This window comes from Lissotriton helveticus, chromosome 1_1 (assembly GCF_964261635.1).
Source record: "Lissotriton helveticus chromosome 1_1, aLisHel1.1, whole genome shotgun sequence".
NCBI lineage: Eukaryota > Metazoa > Chordata > Amphibia > Caudata > Salamandridae > Lissotriton > Lissotriton helveticus.
In genome coordinates, this window is record NC_136057.1 from 484,691,011 (window position 1) to 484,713,484 (window position 22,474).

Sequence of the window (22,474 nt, forward strand, 5' to 3'; positions counted from 1 at the left end):
GATACATAAAGGAGGTATGTATATTGGGCAGCATTTTTTACCCTGGCCAGTCAAGAACAGGCTCAAACAGGCAACTGCCCTTGTCCTCTCCGCCCCAGCTGAGAAGCCCTAAACCTGGCCTTTTATAACCCTAGTAATCAGGTGACCCGGTCAGCCAATGGGAACCCTAGCCCTACACTATCCAATCACAACACTACCCCTAAAATCTAGAACCAATAGGAGACCAGGACCTTACAGCTCATCTTAGCCCTAGTCCAAGCACCCAATCAGTTCAAAACCCCTGATCTCTACGTCCAATAGAGGCCCTAGCTCTACCAGTAGTCCCAACCCAAGTCCAAGCAACCAATGGCATAGGAAGCCCTAGTCCCTACTTCCAATAGAATGCCTAACCCTACTCTTAGTCCCACAACAAGTCGAGCAACCAATCACACCAGAAGCCCTAATCGCTACTGCCAATTAAAGGTCTAGCCCTAGCCCTAGTCCCACCCTAGTCCCAACAACAAATACAGGAAACCCTAGTCCCTACTTCCAATAGAAATCCTAACCCTAGCCAACACCCTACATTGATTGAATCACAGACCCAGAAACCAATCAGAACAGTCAAATACCTAACCAATGAGGACACTAACCCTAATCCAATAGAAATTTCAGATACAACCACCAATCAGTGTATACATGTACCAACCACTAGCAGACCATATAAGGTCCCAGCCACCTTAGAAAAGGTTTGCTGGACAGGGAGTTGGAAGCTGCTTCCCCAGTTCAGAATCTCCTAGGAGACAGACCGGTCAATCCACACTTTGGACGTCTGCAGGTAAAGGCCTCACTAACTTGCAAATCTAACAATACTGTTTGAATAAAACTTTACTTCCTCTCCTGGACAAAAAACGAAGTGGACAGTCCCTAGTAAACACAGTTTAAACAGCTCACAGAAGCACCCTCTGATGTAGAATATCCGTGTTTCTGGGGGGGAAAGGAGGCGGGCTGGTTTCACTGGCTTGTGAACACAAAATGGTGGCTGGGGGTGCACTGTTTTAACGTACAGGCCTTAGCACAGAGCAAAGGAGAAATTTGGAGGGAAAACTGAATAGTCACCAGGAATGAGAGGGAAAAACTACAGAGTTTGGACTGCAAATCCCACAATTCAACACGTTAAATGGAAGCAATCATGGGCAGGAAAAACCACAAGTTTAAAACACAAAACAGGGGATAAAATATGCAATCACAGGCAGGTTAAAACTTCAAATTCAAACTAACAACCACAGGCAAAGACAGTAATCACAAAAACTTTTGTTTTGGGGAAGAGACAGCACTAGTCTGCCTCCTTACCACTTCCTGGACTCTGCTCACCACAATCTGGGGCACAGGTAGACTGCAACTCACAAGATGGAGAATGATTTGGGGTGCACCCAGCAAGGCCTTAAGGGGCCTGGGCAGGTGTGAGGGGACGACTCAGAGTTGCCTGGTAGTTGAATAGCCAATCCCCAGTCCTGGGTCTGCTGGCCTGGGGGGGTTGGAGGGGGTAGGAGGGTGCTGGGGAGCAGCTTTTCCTGTTCAGAATCTCCTAGGAGACGGACAGGCTCAATCCACACTTTGGACTTCTGCAGGTAAAGGCCTCACTAACTTGAAATCTAACAGCCTCACTAACTTGAAATCTAACAATACTGTTTGAATAAAACGTTACTCCCTCTCCTGGCCAAAAAATGAAGTGCACAGTCCCTAGTAAACACAGTTTAAACAGCTCACAGAAGCACCCTCTGATGTAGAATATTCCTGTTGCTTGGGGGGGGGGGGGGGGGGGGGGAGGCAGGGGGGCTGGTTTCACTGGCTTGTGAACACAAAAAGGTAGCTGGGGGGTGAACTGTTTTAACATACAGGTCTTAGCACAGAGCGAAGGAGAAATTTGAAGGGAAAACTGAATAGTCACCAGGAATGAGAGGATGGGGGCTGTGTTTCTTTATGGGGGTTCTTAGGAGTTATATTTTCAAATGTTGCATTGATGATGCTACCAGCCCCCGGATTGTAGGCAGGCAGCTGTGTAACTCTACTGGCTTGACATTGCTTTAAATATACAGAATTTATCCATAAAGATTTTTGTAGGGAGATAGATGAACAATCTCAATACCATAGACTAAATGGTTCCAGGTATTTTCAAAAGTATGTCAAAGGCAAACCGCGTTATCTACATGGTAGCAAATCAACATTCAAGGCAGCACAGTTTTTACTAGGTTGGGGGTCTGCAGGAACCTTAAACAAAATGGTTCCTTACCAGTAGGAGTAGTTTTTGCAGCTTGAAGCATTTTCTGGATTCACATGCTGTGCATTAATTTGCCACCTAGTGGTTGGGTCTAGAAAGTCTCCTTGAAGTCTTTTTTGTATGTCTACCATTTGGATTTAAACCCCTCCTCATGTGACTTCAGAAGCATGCTCTGGTAATCACTCGACGCAGCCGCTATCTTCAGATTCTTCGTCTGGTTGACAGCATTCTTTGCTGGTGGAGGTGGGTGGGTCGCATGTGAATCCAGAACATTCTTCAAGATGCAAAATGATGCCTACCGGTGAGGAACCATTGTTTTGCAGCATGAACAGTTTCTGGAAACATGCTATGCAAGGATTACAGATTGTTTTTTCTTTATGCAGGTTGGGTTTGTTAAAGTGCATTTGCAAAGAAATATTTCAGTACTTTATTCCAATTTGGCTTCCCTGTTGATCTGAATGTCCACACAGTAATGTTTTGTGAATGTATGCATCATTGACCATGTTGCAGCTACACAAATGTACTCTAACGCAACGCTGCCTATGAAGGAGTGTTGCTCCTTTTTTCCTTGTTAAATGCATCTTTGGCTTTTTTGACAGGGTTACTTCCCATGCCTTGTAACAATATTGTATTGTTTGTACTATCCACCTTGCAACTAATCCTTTGGTGACCGATTCCTTCACTAGTGTGCGTATGATACAAATAACTGTTCCTCTTTCACGACATCTTTTGTTCTCCCAAATACATAATTGCCCTTCACACATAACATGTGCAGTGCTCTCTGCTTGAGTTTTAAGTTGTTAAAAAAAAAAGGCTGGCAGAGGGATTGAATGGTTAATATGGAATTTTGAAACCACCATTGGTTCGAACCTTGTGTTTACTATCATAACCCCCACATCTCTATGCATCCTTAGGCAATGCTCTTGGATGGTGATGGCTTATATCTCACTCTCCTTAGAGAGGTGCGAGATGAGAAAGGGGTTCTGGAGGGTTAGAACCTCAGTTGTGCTTTCCGCTTGGGTTCAAAGGGAGATGTCATCAGCTGGCTAGGCAGCACATTCAAATTCCATGTAGGCATTGGCACGCTTCTTGGGGCAGCTGCTTTCCTTACTCCTAGAAGGAACTCCATCACTGGTGTATTGAAGAAACTTCTACCTAGTATGAATGTCACAATGGCTGCTAAGTGGACTTGGGTAGAGACATGAGAGCTGTTTTTCTAGTAGATGTGTCCGGTAGGACTATGGCCTTTTATCCAGTTAGTTTTTTCCAGGCCTGTTACAACAACAAATGGAAGAGATTCCAGCTATGTTCTAACATTTCGTTGTCGTTTGTTTTAGAATCTCCATCGCACTTCCTGGCAACTTGAGGTGCTTCACAAGCCATGCTGCTAGGTTTAGGGTGTTTTGTTCTGGGTACCAGAATTACCCTACTGTATTGTTAACAGGTTTCAGTGTGCTGGGAGTGGAATGTACTGCCCTTGGGATATTTCCATTAGGTCTGAGAACCATGTCTGTTAAGCCCATTGTGGGGCTATCAGGTTGACTTGTTCCAGTCAGCACTTTTGGATCACCCTCTTTACTATTGTACTGTATGCAGTGATGTGGTCTGGTGGTCTCTGTGGAAAAGACTCCATCTCTTCATCTGGTGAGTCTGCATAGATGTCTTGTCAGTCTTTTATCATTTTCTCTAGAGAGCGAAAAGTCATCCTGTCTGCCCTGTGCACCCCCATTTGTTTTGGCTGATGTGTACTGCTGGAAACGGACTGTCCCTGGGCTCTGTCTAACCAGGCCCAGGGCCAGTGCTATGTTGAAAACACATACATGAGGGTACATTATACATTAGGGAACACATATCTGGCATGACCTAACCTAAAAATCCTTAGTACATAATATTGCAGGGGGATTAAAGGGCATGGAAGTTTAGAGGCTAGCAGCCCTTGTTGCACTTGCATGTGTGCACTGCTGAGAGCCTGGGGTCATTTTAAAAGCAGCCCTGTGCTGCACCAGAGCTTTTAAATGAAAAATGTGCATTGTGGGAATTGTGGTCCCTAACATTTAAGGACCATCTTGGAGTTTCCAGATACTTGGATTGTGTTTTGGGCCCTCAAGAGGGAGGAACTTCAGGAATAAGTTCCAGAAGTTTAGAGAAGTTTGGAACAACTTTGGGAGAAAAAACTCCATAAAGGTGACTAAGTGCTAGAAAGTGTTTATTTTTTATAAATTAATCTCTTAATTTCCCTAGATTGGATTTTGTAATTTGGTGTCATTTTAAGGATAGAAATATTTCATATGTTTATAAGTGGGAGGGGATTTTTATTGTATGTTGTGTCTTATTTACTGAATGGGTGTTTCTAAGTGCTCCTAACTTAATCCTGCCTGTTTACCACCATGATACCCAGGGTTGAGCAAGAGACTAATTTATGTAGACCTGTACGGAGTCCTAGACTGTTAATGGCCTTATTGCCAGTGGTAGATGCATATTTACCACTATTGATAACCCACTTTTCAACAGAGAAGCAGTAATGCTGTTCTTCCTTCAGGGTTAAGAACTTCTCCAACTCTTCCTGTAGTCTTGGATAGCGGGCTGTTCTAGCTCCTGTTCCCTCTAGGCCCACCTGCTTTTTTTTTTTTTTTAGAGGAATTCTGTAACCCTGCAGGGAGTCAAATTCTCTCTTTTTAATTAGGGCTTCAAAGTTAAGCCTAGAGATGTTTCTTTTAGGCTTTAATTCAAGCAATTTTATTTATTCTTTAAGCTCGGTTTCAAAATCAATGCTGAAGAACTCCGATGTTTAGGTCGGGGTGCCTCAGTGCTTCTCGTTGCTCATACAGAGTGGCTCTTTGATGAAGACAAGGCACTAGTCACTGTGGATGGCATCCCGCTGGTCTTTACCATCTCCCTCCCATGCTTTTGATCCTTCTCTTGAGGTCCAAGTAGGTTTCAGCAGTTTTCCTCCATCGGTGTCCCTTGTCTTGGAGCGGTGTGGCTTCTTGGGCTTCGCTCTACCCTCCGGCGTCGACAAATTCGGCATCACTTTGGGTTTCTTAGAATCAAAGGTCTTCGGCTCGACTATCTCGGCTCTGAGGGATTAACTTTTGTCTGTGTTCCTTCTACACTTTCCTGTGGCTCTTTCCGGTTTGCCTCACGACCCTCTCCTTGACTTTAGTCTCTTGCATTTGGACCTCCTGTCACCAGGATGTTTTAGTCATCGCTTGACAGGCCCAGGTGTTTTAAGGACTCCTGCTTTCTCTGTGGCGATGCCATCGCATAGTGAACCCTCATCTGCTTCTGCCTTGCTTTGAAGGTGTTGAGCAAGAACATTGCACATGCCATGCAGTCCTCTGCACTGTGAGCCTTAAGGAAACTGGTTATAGGCCTATTGTGTGTCCTTCTGTGTGTACTTGTGGTGCTACTTGGGCCCGAATCTAAAGGGGGTGTGTATCATGCCCCTTTGACATTCTCCCACCACTTGCTCTTGTTGCGGTCGGCTCACCTAGGTGGCTATCATCGTTTTCTCAGGTCCTCTTCCTCCTATATGTCATAGACAATCCTCTTCCAGACTGATTCTCAGTGGGGAAAAAACTTTCTGCAATGCCTTCTTCCTTGACTCCAGAGCTCTCCTCTAGGTTTCCAGACACAATCATGGAAAAATTAATCTGAAGATGGAAACTGCATGTAGGGATTTCCAGGTCATTCGCCTGATGCCACACAAAGAGGTTGCCGAAGTCCATGGGATAAAAAAAAAAAAAAGAGAAAGACAGACTTTCCAGCCCAACTACTAGATGGGAGTATAATGCACAACTTGTGGATCCAAAAAAGATTCACACTGCAAACCTTTCATATGATAAATGATTTATATAAACTATATCTAGATGAATAAACATTTTAATATTATGCTTACAGTCCACCAAAGTTTATATGAGGGGGAATATTCCACTGCTGTTTCACACATCTCTTGCACTTCCTCCTTGGCTCCTCTCTTCGAAAATAGCTTTAGATAGTGACACCAAATTTCAGTGTTCTCTCTATTATGTTCCAAAGCTCGAGCCAAAACATTTAGAGTGGAGTCCAAACGTTCTGAGGCGGTCCTAAAATAAAGTAAGAAAAGAATGGCGGGCCGTTAAATCACAACTAGTTAATAAGTTTATGCTTGACATAAGCTACATAAAAATCCATGAGTGCAAGGAATTCTGCAAGGCAAATCAATGGCAACGAGAAAATATGCTCCCGAAGAACAAGACTTAATGGAATGCTTAAAAAATGATCAAAATGATGACATTTCCTTAAGCGTATGAAACTTAGGAAATACTCCTCTTCCAAAGAGACTTTTACATGTTTTGATAACATACATCAAAAATACAGTCAGGCATTTGATAACTCATGTTTTCTCTCAAAAGTTTTCTAATTACTGTCTACAAAGTTAAAGGAAAAAAAATCATTCCCACAAGTAAACAATTTACTGAGTTCCACAAGAAATATGGTTATGCAATACAATCTACTGTTGGGGGAGCCAAATAAAAGTGTACAATTATTTACAATGAATAGCTACAAATAGATGCTCAGTATCATGATCCATTTTTTAAATTAGAAATGTAAATGTATCTTAATACTCCAGCTTAACTATCTTTAATAGATTCATAATGCTTGAACTATCGCCAGCCATCGGGTTGGGAGTTTTAGGCTAACAATTCCATATAGGTAAACTCCAGCAACATTAAACTTAACACAGCAACCTCAATAAAAAATAAATAAAAAAGGAAACATTAACCAATGCTGGAGTGCACACTAACTTCCAAAAACCCACGAAGACAAAATAGTCCTATTTTATAAAATGTCATATTTAAAAATCGCATAAAAACTAATTTATGCCTAAAGCATACATACCATTAAAATATATAACAAGGGAGACCATCTGAGACAAAATAGTTAGTCTAAATATTTTGAGCGTGAGGAATCTGCAGTAAGAAATATTACACAAAACCCCTGAATTTCACCATTTCGCCTAGCAGACATTAATACCAACAGGAGAGAAGTCTTCCATTTCGTATATTTAATAACTGGTTTATAGACGGGTTGCAATGACCGCTTCATTTATTGATTTAAAACATTTAGCTCCCATGCATTGGGTGCAACAGTGGAAAGACCTTGAACAAACCTCTAAGGAATTCTTCATGGGCCAACATATCCTGCAGGGGTGTCTGAAATCAGTCTCGACACCAAGCCCTTGGTTTATGATTGCACATGGAGCTTGAACGAAAGAGCTTTCTACCCTCCGAGAGACATGTGCTAACTTCCAGGAAAGGGGACAATAGGGGCCTGCACTGGAGGGAGGTGTTACTTCTCTCCTACAGGAAGCCACACAGGAGTTGGCCTAAAAGGAGAGCTTCAAAGCTAATGCCGCCTCTGTAGAGCAAATGCAGAACATCTAGGCAGGCCCATTATTTAGACAGTTTAGCTGGAAGGAGAGGGGAACCTACTGTCAAACTGGATTTTCAGCGGTAAGTAGCCCACTTGGTAGCCACATATCTGGGTTGGGTATGGGAGCTCTAAACCGTGAGAGACGGGTTCTGCCATGTTTGGAGTGGGCAAAATGAATAGTATTGGTAGTCTTGGGATAGCCAAACGCCACACTTCCCAGGAAGTCGTCATCAGGAGGAGTGAATCAGATTGGCATTGGCTAATGACCACTTGTGAGAAAGTGCCCACTTTTTGCTGAACTGCTGATGGGCTTTGACTGAGTGTGTCCTGGGCTCCAGCCAACCAGGTGCCCAGGCCCTCTGTTCCTTCCCTAAAACTGTGTTGAAACTAAAACCCCATTGGCATCTCTGGCCACCAATCAGCCCCTAGTAAATGGTACCCTAGGTACCCAGGGCATGGGGACAAGAGAAGGCCCCTAAGGGCTACAGCACTTATTATGCCACTGTTAGGGGCCCTGTACCCAGACACCCACACACTGCCTTTGAAGCTGAGTCTCGCAGTACAGAACTAAACAGTCGACATGGAACACATCCCTGTGTGCCATGTCCACAAAACCACTGCCCTGGCATACATCAGTCAACCCTCTAGCTGGGTGCTTTCTGCCAGTGGAGTGGGCACAGGTGCATGAGCCTCGTGCCCCTACCGAACACAGGGCCATTCCTGGGCACTGTAAGTGCAGTGCTTCCATTAAGAGTATATGGTGCTGGGAGGTAGTCATTATGAACTTCACAGCACCATGATGGCTTCACTGAAGACTGAGAAGTTTGGTATCAAACTTCTCAGCACATTAAACCCGCACTGATGCCAGTGTGAGATTTAAAGTAAAATGCACCAGAGGGAATCTTAGAGATGCCCCCTGAAACCTAACCTACAATCTACAACGGGACTGAGGCTGCCTAGACTAGTAGAAAGAAATTCACTGGATCATGTGGTTGAACACCTAAGATCCCAAATGGGTTAAATGATAGAGTAGATTTAGGCTGTTTTATATAAACTGCACGTTATTAAGGGGCAGGACAGGCTAAGGTTTTGAATTCAACTCCCCATCATGTCATAGTTCAGAACATAATGATTTACCAAGATGGAAATAGATAGTTCTTTTTGGATCACGTCCTTTTTACACCCATGTATGTAGGAGATAGGATGTATAACATTTGGGAGCAACCTTATTTATTTTCGCTCTTTTCACTATGTTCTCTTTCCACGGTTTATTTTTTCCAAAAGCTTGCGTCCACATTGTATCAGATTCACATTAGTTCTATGATTGATGTAATAGGCAACGTATTACAGTTGTTTGAGGAACCTAACGGTTTAGGTTGACTTACTACAGTTTTTGCAAGAGTGGGTTCGGGTTTAGGCATTTCAAGATAGAGCTGTGTTTGGAGAAGATTAGAGTGGTCCGTCGTTGTATTAGGTGCTATTCAGATTTAGAAGACTGCTTGTCAGGAGTCCATCGTCAGTGGCTATCTTTTTCGAAGAAATAGAACAAGGCGCAAGCGTCACGTTTACCGATGCTGGAGTTTTGGTGAAACTCAGAGTATTGGAGAAGCATTTTCATGAACGACGAGAGTGTGCGGGTTAGTAGGGAACGAGTAAGGTACTTCCATAGATTCAGGCAGTTATATAGCGGTGGAATTACTACATGGCATGTATTGTCGTTTTTTTCACAGTCGCAAGGAGTCAAAAATAATTTTGTATCCATTGAAAATGTCAACTTGCAGGCGCCTCGGGGGAATATCAAGGTTAGTTGGTTTACGATGGCATCATTAGGCTTTCATGTGATTTATGCAGCTCAACCGGATATTGCACTGAATGTTTTCTTGCGTTTTTAGATTTAGTTGCTGTCGCCAGTTTTTTCTGCCATGGATTAACGGAATACCAAGAGTAAGTTAGAGATTATTGAGCATTGGTTGCACAGCTGACCACGGGATACAAGTTGTTACAGTGAGCGCCGAGGGGCGTTTCTAGGTGTTTGGTCTAGGAGTGGTATTCTCATCTTGTGGCTTTCTTTTCCTGTCTTTTTAGTTAGCACAAAGTTCATATTGATCTAGTTGGGATCAGTTGGTATCACGAGGTATGATACAGCGGATTGTACAGAATTGATTGTACAGAATGATGTTATTCATTTAGGAATTTTGACTGCTTCTTGCAAAACATGGGTTCCATTGAATTGAGTACATTTTTTTATTTATTTTGTTTACAGATCAAGCCCCTGAAGAAAAGCAGACGGCCTGAAATGCATTGGGCAGTTCTTCAAATGTTATAGGAAACTTGTAAGACATGCAATTGATGTATTAATATAAATGTATACGTTTTTGAAAGTATTGAACAACTCCAATATAAAATCTTCTTTGGTTTAAATAACCACAATTTAGTTGATATTTGATTTGTTTCTAATGTATATTGAATGTATTCTTTGTAGAACTCGTGATACCACCATTGGGAGGGTAGGCTATAGTGCGCAAAGGCCAAGTGGAAACACTTGATATTCAATTTAGGCTGCCTAGACTGCCACACAACAGACATGTTGCTGGACCCCTGGGTGGAGAGCTCCACGCTCTCCTGGGCCTTGCAACAATGCACATCCTGGGCAAGGTGCTAGGTCTCATCCCCCAGGAGGGCAGGGGGAAGCTTCAAAGGCCTGCTGCCTATGTGAGCTTCTCCAGACCATTTGCTGTACCCAGAAACCGGCACCCACCAGTTCTGACCCCCACTCTCGCTGGAAGACTGGCGGGACACCCTACGTCAGGAAGGGGGTGTGCCAGCCTGTGCCAACCCAACCCCACCCCTCAGGTGGGAGAGGCAAGGTGAAGCACGACCCCTGGCTCCGGCCATCTTGATGATGGGGAGCCCTGCCCATTCACAGCTAGGGTCCTGCCCGCTTCCACAGGAGAGGAGCAGACTAGGGTGTATACCAACCCCAGGACAGAGACATTGATCCCTGCCCTTGCCCTACCTGTAACGCCCCTAAATTCAGTATTTAGGGGCTCCCTGAACATTCCTTCCTCGGATCCAGATACGAAAAGAAGAAATAAGATCAAGAAGACGAAGACCCGCTGTGCAGCTGCTAACAGGACAACACCAACTGACTTGGCCACAGCCCTACCGGACTGTCGACCCTGGAACCTGCTCCTGCTAAATCCCGGCAACTCCTGCAGACAGCAACCTTGGACAACCTGAAGGACCTGCCTGGCTTGACCTTCTAACAGACAGACTCCCTTGAGCAGAGGCTCTGCTCCTACAGCAACACCCCTGGGGCCAGCAAGGAACAGCAAATCCAGCCCACTCTGCACCTGCCCAGCCGGGCCTGTGTCTGAGTGACCCAAGACCACGAGGACGTCCCCCCCGGTGACTGGGACCCAAAGTCCAGTGCCCAAAGACCCTCCTCAACGAACCAGATTACGCCTGCAGCCTCAGAACCAGGGACCCCTCCAACCGCGACCAGCCGAGGGTAAGATTTCCCGACACCCAAGGACAACCCTGCACCCGGCGCCCCGCGGCCCCCTGTGCCCTCCTAATCTCCATCCCCGAGTCTGCAGCCTTTGTTCCCTTTTTACCTGTTCCATTGAACAACATCAGGTGCCCAACGGCTCAAAAGAACCCTGCACCCAGCCGCTAGAGTGTCACTGGAAGTGAAACTACTACCCTACTCGACTTCCCCACTTGCCCCAAGTAAGTGACCAGGAGCTCAGCTCCCACAGCCGTGTGGCCTGCTTGCTTGCAGCCACCAACCGAAGGCCTCCTCCCCTCCTTTGGATTGCATTGGACCTACTCTCTCTGCACCCGGCTGCCCCTGTGCCGCGGAGGGTGTACCTACTGTACCTTTCAGACCCTGGGAGACCCCTGAGTCTATGCCCAGAACCTTCACTTCACCAGTAGAGTACTCACCTGGAAACCGATAACTCACTTTCCTGCCACATGATCGCATTGACTAATTTGACTCGAAAAAAGTGTCAAGTTTTGAAACTCTAAAATATTCTTCTAAAATCCGCCGAGTAACGAAATCAGAGTTACTCACGTGGAATCAGGAGAGTAGCCAGTACTGTACCTAAAGTGATTTAACCTATACTTACCGATAACTTGAATTTTCTCCCATAGGAAACTATTGACTGTTTTTCTCTGAAATATCTTCTAAGAGTCTACTTTTGAAAATTACAAATATTCGTTAGAAATCGTACCAAATACTGAAACTTAAATACTTACTGGTCTTAGGTAGAGACCCCTTTACTGAACCTAGGAATCCAGTCCTTGATTACTAAAGTAACAAGAACCTACTTTACTTGTGACTTGAATTCCCGTCCATAAGATAACATTGCTAGTTTTTCACTGAAAAGTTTCCAAGTGTCAACTTTTAAAATACTTTTTCATTCCTTAAAAATCATTGCATTAACTAAAAGTTTTTACTAAACTGTTTTCAGCCGAGATCCCAGGGCTGGATCCAGTCCCCGAGTTACAAAAGTAATCTATAAAGTAATCAGCTTCATTTATGTAGAAAAACCCATTGAGCTCAATGTTAGTGTTTAGAATTGTGTTGCCTACTGCAACTACTGTTCCTATTGTGATTACAAAGTTTATTGCATCTTTGCCAAGTAATTACCTGCAAGTACTCATATTGAGAAAAGTACATTTTATACCTGTTGGTTCTAAAAATAAAATATCTTTTGATATAAAAACAATTAGCTTAGAGTTCAGTTCTTGTGGGTGTGAAACCTTTTGCTGACTGAGTGTGTACAACAAATGCTTTACACTGCCCTCTGATACTGCCTTAGTGCTCGACCAAGCTAACACTTTTGAGAGTAAGGTCAGACCTGACTTTAACCTCTGTTATACCTCTGGGGTTTGTGGACTCATACACACTGTACCTTACTTTGGTCCAGGATATATACAGAGCCACTTTCTCACACCACTTCTTTCCAGAAAGCACTTTGAGCATAAATAGGGCATCCCTGGCACCCAGAACTCGGCTGGACTGGTAGACCGACCAAAGGACTGCTGCATCATGGAACAAGCAAAGAGAGGCCCCACCGGGGTAGACTGCACCTGCTGGCTAGCAAAAGCAGAGGTACTGTGCCTGCTTGTATAGAGGCCATCTTCAGAGCCCAGCCGAAGCAAGGGACTCCAAGGGACAGTTAGCATACCTCCCGTTTGCAGCACCGGGCCACAACAGCTGAAGAAGCCTGCTGGTGAAAAGCTGGTAGCCCAGAATCTTCCACTGTGCAGCACCAGAGAGCAGTACTCAACACTCAATGTAGCATCTGAGTTTGCTGAGCCCAGGAGTCGGAGTGCAGTTTGGTCACCCAGAAGCAGAGTTTGTGTCATGGGAAGGATTTGGCTATGACGGAGACACCAGGTGTAAGAAAGTGGCTCTGTATATACTGCACCAAAGGTACAGTGTGCACAGAGTCCACAGTCCCCAGAGGTTTGGCAGAGGTTAAAGTTAGATAGAACCTTACTCTCTAAAGTGGTAGCTTGGTCGAGCAGTAAGGCAGTATCAGAGGACTATGTAAAGCATCTGTTGTACACACTCAGTCAGCAAATGGTCTCACACTCAAGAACTGAACTCTAGGCCAATTGTTTTGTATATAAAAATATATTGTTTTCTTTTAGAACCACAAGTAGGTATAAAAATACTCTCAGAATGAGATGTTGCAATTGAATACTTTCAATGAGCAATAAACTTAAATGCAATACAAACAGTTGATGCAATATGCAACATGAACTTAACACAATAATAACATTGAGCTCAATGGGAATTTTAAGGAAAAGGCAATATTAATTACTTTGCATAGGTTTTCCCTACTCAGGGCTGGATCCTGGATTCAGCCCTGCTGCATCTCCTGTAAACAGTTTAAATAAATCGTTTTAGTTACCCAGGCAATTTTGAAGGAATATTTATAGGTTTCAAAAATCAACACTTTAAAGAATTTCTGGCAAAAACCAGCCAAGGTTATCCTAAGGAGGAAAATTAAGTTAACGGAAAATCACAGTTGTAATTACTTTTGAGGGTCAGTGCTGGGCACAAAGATTCAGCACTGGGATCTCTCCTGGTAACAGGTGAGTATGGTCGTTTTCGTTGATCGGATGATTTTAAGGAATATTTCAAAGTTTCAAAACTCAACACTTAACCCCTTCAGTGCTGATGACAAAGCCAGCTCGTCATGGGCGTTACCTGCGCTACGCGGATGACGAGCTGGCTTTGTCATAAACAAGCCATTTTTAAAATTTCAGCGCACAGCGGGAAAACGCGGTAGCACGGTAGGGGTTAAAAAAGAATTTCCAAGTAAAACCAAGCAATGATACCCTATGGAGAAAATGTGAGTTATCGGCTTTCAGGAAGTGTAGGAGAGTAGGGTCTGCTTCCTATGGTTACCCCCACTTTTTGCTGTGTTTCTCTGGTTTTTAGACTTTAGTGTGACTGTGGGCCTGCCAATCAGACCCACAGCCCAGCTGTTCTCCATCTAAATTGATACCATGTACTTTAGGTACATACCAGATTGGTTATGGGGTCACTCTTGTGAGCCCTTGTATAGTGTACCATAGGTACCCAGGGCATAGGTGCACCTTAGGCCTACCAGGGGCTGCAGCATGCATTGTGCCACCCCTGGTTTGCCTTCCAACTGGCACCACAGGTCTGTTCACAAAGCCTGGGTAAGGTGGTGTAATCACCCCTTACTTAGATATAGTATACCTATATATACATAGACACATAAACACCTATAAGTCTCTCCTATGGCAGGCCTTAACAATCCTGGAGGCAGAGTGCTTGGTTTTATGTGAGGGGGTACCCTAGCATGAGCTGAGCCCCTCTGCAGCTTTCAGAACCATCTCCTTATAGCTGTTCTATGATATAGCCATACCATATACACTTAAGTGCATTATAATCCTCGTGGTTAATGCTAACTTTGGTTTGGCTTTATCAAAACATGTCGTGTAAGGAATACTACCCCCCCACCCCCTCGCCAGTCCTGGCGGCGGGGGTAGCATTCCACCCTTCTAGAGGGAGAAGACATGTAGTTACTGGTTTACATGGTTAAAGTTAAACTAAGCCTCAACATCACAAATGGATGCTGCCGCCACAGACACGAGTCTGACCTCCTGTTGCTGGACGAACCTGGCAGGGGAGGCCTGGACAATAGGTTTCCTGTGCAGGGGGGTGCCAGCACCTCCCCAGACAGGGTTTAGTGTATTGGGGCAGGGAGGGCTGCATTCAGTGAATGCTTTCCAGACACTGCCTGGGGCACACATGGTGCTCCATGCATTTCCCAGTTCAAACCGGTTGCTGGGGCACTCTTCCCCAGCTCTGGCGCGAAACTGGACAAAGGGAAAGGGGTGTAACCTCCCCCTTCCCAGGTCCACCCATAGGAGGGACCTTAAGGGTAGACCAGCCCCTAAACTCAGTATAAGTATAGGAGCTGTGTCCCTAGGACTTTAGATTACCCTGGACGAAACTTTGAAACAGAAATCCTGGACCTTCTACATTCCATTTTGACTGGAAAACTGAAGATATCTCTCTTGTGGTCAAGGAGTGACCACCCTCTTCAAACAGGCACTAACAGCAACTTTGCCGGTCTGCATTTTCAAGGCTCCCGCCGGATCCCGAAGAATCTGCGACACAGGACTTGGACTTCCAGACATCTCTGAACCCGACCTTCGATCCCAGCAAAGCTGAGACCCGTGGCGGACACGAGAGACGTGGGACCAGAACTCCTGGACATCCTGCATTTTGCTAACTGCATCGACTCTCGAGGTAACTCGCAGTTGTGCATTGGGGTACGAGAAGCCCCAGACCCGAGCACCATTTGCACCAAAGCTCAGGCCTCCACAATCCAACAGTGTCCCGTGGGGCCCGCTCTTAAATTTCAGCTCAATGCGTCTTCCCGGTTCCTAGTCCGTTGGCTAGTGATCCCCCTGAAGACTTTCTTTTACATCTAACTTGCTTTCCTAGTTGCTCCAGGCTTGCTCCAACTTCCCTACAAAGGAGAAGTTCCCCAGAGCTCGCCGGTCTGCACCAAATCCATTCTCGACATCCTGCGAGGGTTGCGTTTGCCAAGGCTTGTTGGGTCCAGTCCGGACACAGACACCGCAGTCAACTAGATCCTTCATGGGACCGCTCGAATCCAGCTCCTGGTCGTCGTCGATGCCTCCTGGTCCTCAAGGCTGAAGAGACTAACGTCACATCTTCAACTGAAATCACCAGACATCTGGTGGCATCTTCCTATCGCCACCCTGGTCACTGGCAAGTGACCCAGACTCTGTCCCTTCTGCTTTGAGGTTCTACTGATCTTCAATCCACCCTTGGATCCACCCGGACACTTTCCTCTGGTCGCCTGCAGAACTTCTTTGCAGCTCTCCATTGAAAACGACGACGAAACCCGACACGAAAAGACACCTATGCACCCGGCTTCCCTGGGTGAGGTAACACGAGTACTCCGGAGCTCCTGTGGGTCTTGACTCTCGAAGTGTCCTAGTTTAAAAGGGTTCCATCGTAGTCCATCCGGAAGTGTCCTTAAATTGTATATTTGTAACTTCTACGTTTCCCATAGAAAGTCAATGGTAACCAGTGGCTGTGTTTAGACACTGCACGCGTCTCCGGTGGGCCTCCTACTTCCTACCCTTTGGTTGTTTAGAGTAGCCCCAGCGATTCCACAGGCCCCAGGCCTGCTTTCTAATTCTCTTGCGGTTCATATACCACTATTTTAGTATATGGTTTGTGAGGCTCCTAGGGCATAACGTATACTGTGCAACTTATATTAACTCAGTGACTTGTATTGTATTGTATTTTTACCTCTGACCTCAAAGAGTACAGAGGGGTTGTGTTGAGAATAAATGCATATATATTTGATATATACCTTGTGTGGTGTCCTTTCAATTGGTACTCAAGGATTATAATTGGTAAAACAACTTGCTTAATACGCTCTCTGAAGTCTTAGCCTGATGACTGCTGGTCCATGCTACCACTAGGATAGCTTTCCATAAGGTTGACTTTAAAACCACCATCAATAAGGGTCGTTTAGACTGGTGCAAGGTGCCCACTAGTACTAGTGGACATCATATGCCAGGCTAACTTCTCACATTGGTGTGCAGCGGATGGGAGAAGAGCTTGCATTGTTTTACCAAACAATCTTGAGAATATCATTTGAAAGATCATATCAAGGTACCTGTAGGTACATATGAATCAAGTCTTATAATACATAAATTCTACTGAACTTAGGAGTTGTAGGTGGTAAGGGCTTAGCACACCCTGACTACAACTCCTAGAGAGGTTCTAGTAGGAAACAAGTAGTGTAGGTAGGTGCACACACCACACTAGCCATGTCCTTGGAAGCAGGGCCTAGTGGGCCTCTGCCAGAAGACAACCCAAGGTTGCCTTTCCAAGTATGACACATTCTCTTTTCAGGAGTTGAGAAGTGTGTGTGTGTGGTCAGAAAGTTAAGACAAGGACAGAGTCCAACCTTTAACCACCTGGTAGATATCTTAGTGCAACATGATGCAGAGAGCATCAGACCAAAGTAGCCAAGGTAGTAGAGAGGGGGGTCATCCATCAGAAGAGAATCCTAATGGGGATGCCCCACTGGTCTCTGATGATGATGAGGATGCTGACCAGGAAGAGGGTAATGAACCTGACCTGGGCAACACAGGACTAACTGGAGTTGGAGAAGGCCTAGGGATGCCTCCCTCTAACCTTCCAGCTAGGCCTAATGGTGGGAACAGAAGACGCAGATCCCTTTCCAGTGGGTCTGACCATTCTGACTCATCAATAGGGTCCAATGCCTCTGCTCAAAGGAGAATGACTTCCCCTCAGAGAAGAGAGCATAAAGCTAGGATGAGAGAAGTCAAGCTGAGGATCAAGAGTCAAGATATTGTCCTTGCTAAAGAGAACCTGGCTCTTGAAAGAGAGAAGAAATTGCGGCAGCAACAACCCTAGTGGTAGGGAAAGGTCTCATGACCATAGGGAGGGACAATCTTGTTCAGGTTTCTATCAGATTGGGGTTGACTTCCACAAGTGGATAACTGCTTTGGAGAGGGTTGCAAAGTACAGCAGGTACCCCAAAGTCAGTGGGCAGCAATATTGTGGCTCTCCTTTGCAGACAAAGGAAGAGACAAGCTCCTCACTTTTAGAGAAGAGGATGCTGACAACTACAATATCCTGAAAAGTGCTCTGATAGATGGGTTTGGCCTAACCACTGAGCAGTACAGGTTGCTGTTCAGAGATACCCAAAAGACACACTCAGGACTGGACTGATTTCGTAGATTGTGCTACTAAGGTTCTGGAAGGCTGGTTACTGGGCAGTAAAGTAAGTGACTATACAGGACTGTATAACCTTATTATGGGAGAACAGATTCTTAATAACTGTCAAAACCAGCTATTGCATCAACACCTCGTTGACGGATTTGACCTCTCCCAAGAATCGGGTAAGAAGGCAGACAAATGGGTCAGAACCAGGGTGAAGCAGAAGGTACAGAACCAAGGTGGTGATCAGAAGAAGCAAGACCAAAAGGGTGGGGAGAAAGAAATATACCATAAGTCTTCTCAAGGTCCCCAAAAAGCTTCTAATGGTGGGGGTTCCCAACAATCTAAAAAGAAAGAAGGCCCAAAGAAACCATGGTGCAAAGTTTGTAAAGTAAAGACTCACTGGATCAGTGATTGCACCAAGGAGGAGGCAGCTCCAGCCACCATTGCCCCTAAGGCAACTGTTCCCCCAAGTTCAGCTCCAAGTGGTGGTTCTCAACAGAAGGGTGTAGTAGGGTTAACCCTGGGAACTGAGATCCATTCTGGCCTAGTCAGAATACCAACTCAAGCTGTTTTGATCTGTGATGGGGACATAATTATGTCCTTTACTGTGAGTCCCAATAACTTGGGAAAGTACAGACAAACTCCTTTAAATAATGACAAAGTGGCCGAGGCCTACAGGGACACATGTGGTGGTGTCACAATGGTGAAGCCCCGTTTTGTGGACCCTGGACAGATCATACTAGGTGAAATTTACCTAGTGACCAATGCTAGCAATGTCACTACCACTCAGTGTGTGTCAATTGTTAATTTCTCCTGGGGAGGGGTAACTGGCCTCAAGAAGGTTGTGGTTAGCTCAGACCTCCCTGTAGAATGTTTGCTTGGCAATGACCTGGAGACTTCAGCCTGGTCTGAAGTGGAGTATAGGACTCATGCAGAAATGTTAGGAATCTCAGCACATGTCCTTGCTGTGACTAGGTCGCAGGTCAGAAATTGCAACACTGAACAGGCACTGGATTCTGGAATAATGGACGAGTTGCCTACCAGGAGGAGAAGCAGTAGGGTTAAGGCAGTGCCTTCCCCCCCTGCCTCAGGAAGAGGATCAACCTTCTGAGGAAGCGTATTGTGAAACCCAGGAAGGAACTGTCCTAGAAGAACTTGAGCCTGATCAGGTTGAGTTTCTTGGGACAGGGGGACCTTCCAGGGCAGATCTGAGGCAGGAGCAGTTGGACTGCCCTTCTCTTGAACCCCTCAGACAGCAAGCTGCTGCTGAGGCTGCAGGGAATGCTAGTGGGACCCATAAGACTTATTGGGATGTAGGGCTCCTGTATTCAGAGGCTAGAGACCCCAAGCCTGGAGCTACCAGGAGGTTGGTCATACCTTTGGCATTCAGGGGCTTCCTTTTAACACTAGTCCATGATATTCCCCTTGCAGGACATCTTGGCCAGAACAATATTTGGGACAGGCTTGTCCCTCACTTTCACTGACCTCACATGTCCGAAGATACCAAGGAGTTTTGTCGCTCCTGTGTCACCTGCCAAGCCAGTGGCAAATCAGGTGGCACCACAAAGGCCCCCCTTTTACCACTACCTGTGGTGGGGGTTCCCTTTGAACGTGTAAGGATTGACATTGTTGGACCAATGGATCACAAAACAGCCTCTGGGCACAGATTTATTCTGGTGGTAGTGGATCATGCCACCAGATACCCAGAAGCTATTCCCCTTAGGACCACAACAGCACCTGTTGTGGCAAGAGCCCTCCTGGGAGTTCTCAAGAGTGGGTTTCCCTAAGGAGGTCGTCTCAGACAGAGGTGCAAACTAAATGTCTGGATACCTGACTGCAATGTGGAAGGAGTGTGGAGTGAACTACAAGTTCACCACACCCTATCAACTACAATGCAATGGTCTAGTTGAGAGATTCAACAAGACCTTAAAGGGCATGATTAAGGGTCTCCCTGAAAAGACCAGGCAGATGAGACATCCTGCTGCCCTGCCTTTTGTTTGCTTATAGAGAAGTCCCTCAGAGGGTGGTTGGCTACAGCCCTTTTGAACTTTTGTTTGGACATCCTGTAAGAGGACCCCTTTGTCTGGTGAAGAAAGGATGGTAGTTACCTCTCAAACTTCCCAAGCAAGGCATTGTGGACTATGTACTTGGTCTCCGCTACTGGACGGCTGAGTACATGAGAAAGGCATCCAAAACCATTGAGGCTAGTCACGAATTGCAAAAGGTCTGGCATGACTAAAAGGTTGTACTAACTGTTAACCAGCCAGGACAGAAAGTGTGGGTGTCGGAGCCTGTGGCCCCAGCAGTTCTCCAAGACAAGTGGAGTGGACCCCACACTATTGTTGAGCAGAAGAGATAAGTCACCTACTTGGTTGACCTTGGAAGCCCCAGGAGCCCTCACAGGGTGCTTCATGTCAACAGACTGAAACCATATGTTGACAGGGCAGACATGGGCTTGCTCATGGCTACTGATGAAGGACAGGAGGAAGAGAGTGACCCTCTCCCAGACCTGCTCTCTCAGAACCCTGATGACGGTTCAGTTGATGGTGTAGCCTTGGCAGGCAGCCTCGCTGACCAACAGCAGAAGGACTGCAGACAGGGGCTGTAGGCCTACAGACATATGTTTTCGCTCAGTCCATGTCAGACTACCTGGGGCACTCATGAAGTGGACACTGGGGACAGTCTGCTTGTTAAAAGTAAGATTTACAGGCAACCTGATCATGTCAAGGACTGTATCAGGACAGAGGTCCAAAAGATGTTGGAATTGGGAGTCATTGAGCCCTCAGAGAGCCCTTGGGCCAGTCCAGTAGTCCTTGTGCCTAAATCTCACACCCAATATGGTGAGATGAGGTATTGCGTGGTTATAGAGGTCTCAATGCTGTCACTAGGACAGATGCCCATCCAATACCCAGGGCAGATGAGCTCATTGACAGATTGGCATCTGCCAAGGTTTTGAGCACATTTGACCTGACAGCTGGCTACTGGCAAATCAGACTAGCTAATGCAAAGACAGAATTTTAAAACCCCTGGTGGACAGTATCAGTCCTTTACTCACAGTTTTAGTAGAAGATGCTTTTTATTTATCCTCATTGACTGATGTAGAGGGTAGGGACAGTGTTGACCCAGAGGAAAGCTTAGGGGACCTCTGAAATGGTCAGTGACATCATGGGATGGTTTGAGGTGTTTTCTTCCCTCACTAGAAGAGCCGTCATGTGAATTCTCTCTCTCTTGCTAGAAGTAGAGGCTCGGTCTTCCTGCTCAGCCGAAGAAGATTTAGGCCATAAAAGCAGTCTTGCCTCCCTATCCCTGAGAGTCTTGCTTGGGAAGGTACGGCAGATCTTGCAGTCTTTGGCCTCATGCTTCAGATAGAGGCAATAAAGGTAATCCTTATGCTGGTCATCAACATGGACCCTTTTTTTATCACAGGTCCTGCAGGTTTTGAACAGGGCTTTCCTGTCAGACATCTTTCTGAAGAGTTGAAGAGAAAAAACTGTGTGGCACTTGGGAAGACTCCCTTCCACACGACGTGCAGGGACAATCTGAAAAGAACTGCCTCTGCTGAGTGTTCTAGAGGGTGCTGGTAGCGGACTGGTTGGAGCGGACTTTGTTCTTTTCACTATAAGGATGTAGATAGGCTACTAAGATTTAGGCCTCAAGCTTTTTTTAGCATATTTATTTATGGCACTACCTTTGTATTTTACCGTGGGACTCGCGCCTCGGCGACTGGGAATGATTCAGGCAAGTTAATCTATGAAAGATACCCCAATACTGGATAATCATATTTGTGCACATCAATATTTATATCAAGCTAGTGTTCAACACATTTTAATTATACATAATGGGAACATTGACCTACTCCCCTACAAGGAAGCTCCAAAACATACAGATAAATTCACATTTGTCTGGACATAATTCATTAGACCCAAAGATACAATTCAACAGACTACTTGTCTAGGACTGGCAAAAATTAAAGACATGAATGAACCTAACATTCCTTCCATTGCCCGATTTGACAATTGGCAACATTTAACAAATTACAGTGAAGAATAACTCAATAGTATGTTACAGAAGGGCACATTTAGCTCCACACTTTCAGGTCCAAACGGGTGGCTATTGTGGCCAGTGGACACAAAAGGTTATGATCGTTTTTTAAATGCCACACTGTGGTTTAAAGCAAGCAGACACAATCTTTGTTACTCCCATTCCCAACACTAAAGTATTCTTACCATCTATTCTTTAGGGAAGTTGGGCCAACAATGATTGGAACATTGTCTGCAGTAAAAAAAAAATCTTTCCCTCCTTATGGAGGACATGGACCTATCTGATTTTCTGTTGGATCCCAAGTCTTCACGCTCAAAAAGGAAAATGCTACTTACAAGTATGCATCTGTTCTTGGCATGTAGAACTGCAGAGTAGTACACTTTTGCATAGATCGCCATCTGGGGTTGGGCTCTGATGCTTGCACCTTGTTGTCTTGGAAGAAGTCTTTTGTAGTCACGAGAGAGGGG

At 45.4% G+C, this 22,474-nt stretch overlaps 1 protein-coding gene across 1 annotated transcript in view; it reads right to left on the minus strand.

Moving 5' to 3' along the window:
- Positions 1-22,474, minus strand: part of ZFC3H1 (zinc finger C3H1-type containing) — an 830,061-nt gene that overhangs the window by 409,879 nt on the left and 397,708 nt on the right. The window contains exon 22 of the mRNA XM_078673923.1: positions 6,156-6,342. Coding sequence (XP_078530049.1) covers positions 6,156-6,342 — 187 coding nt within the window. The remainder of the gene's footprint in view (positions 1-6,155; positions 6,343-22,474) is intronic.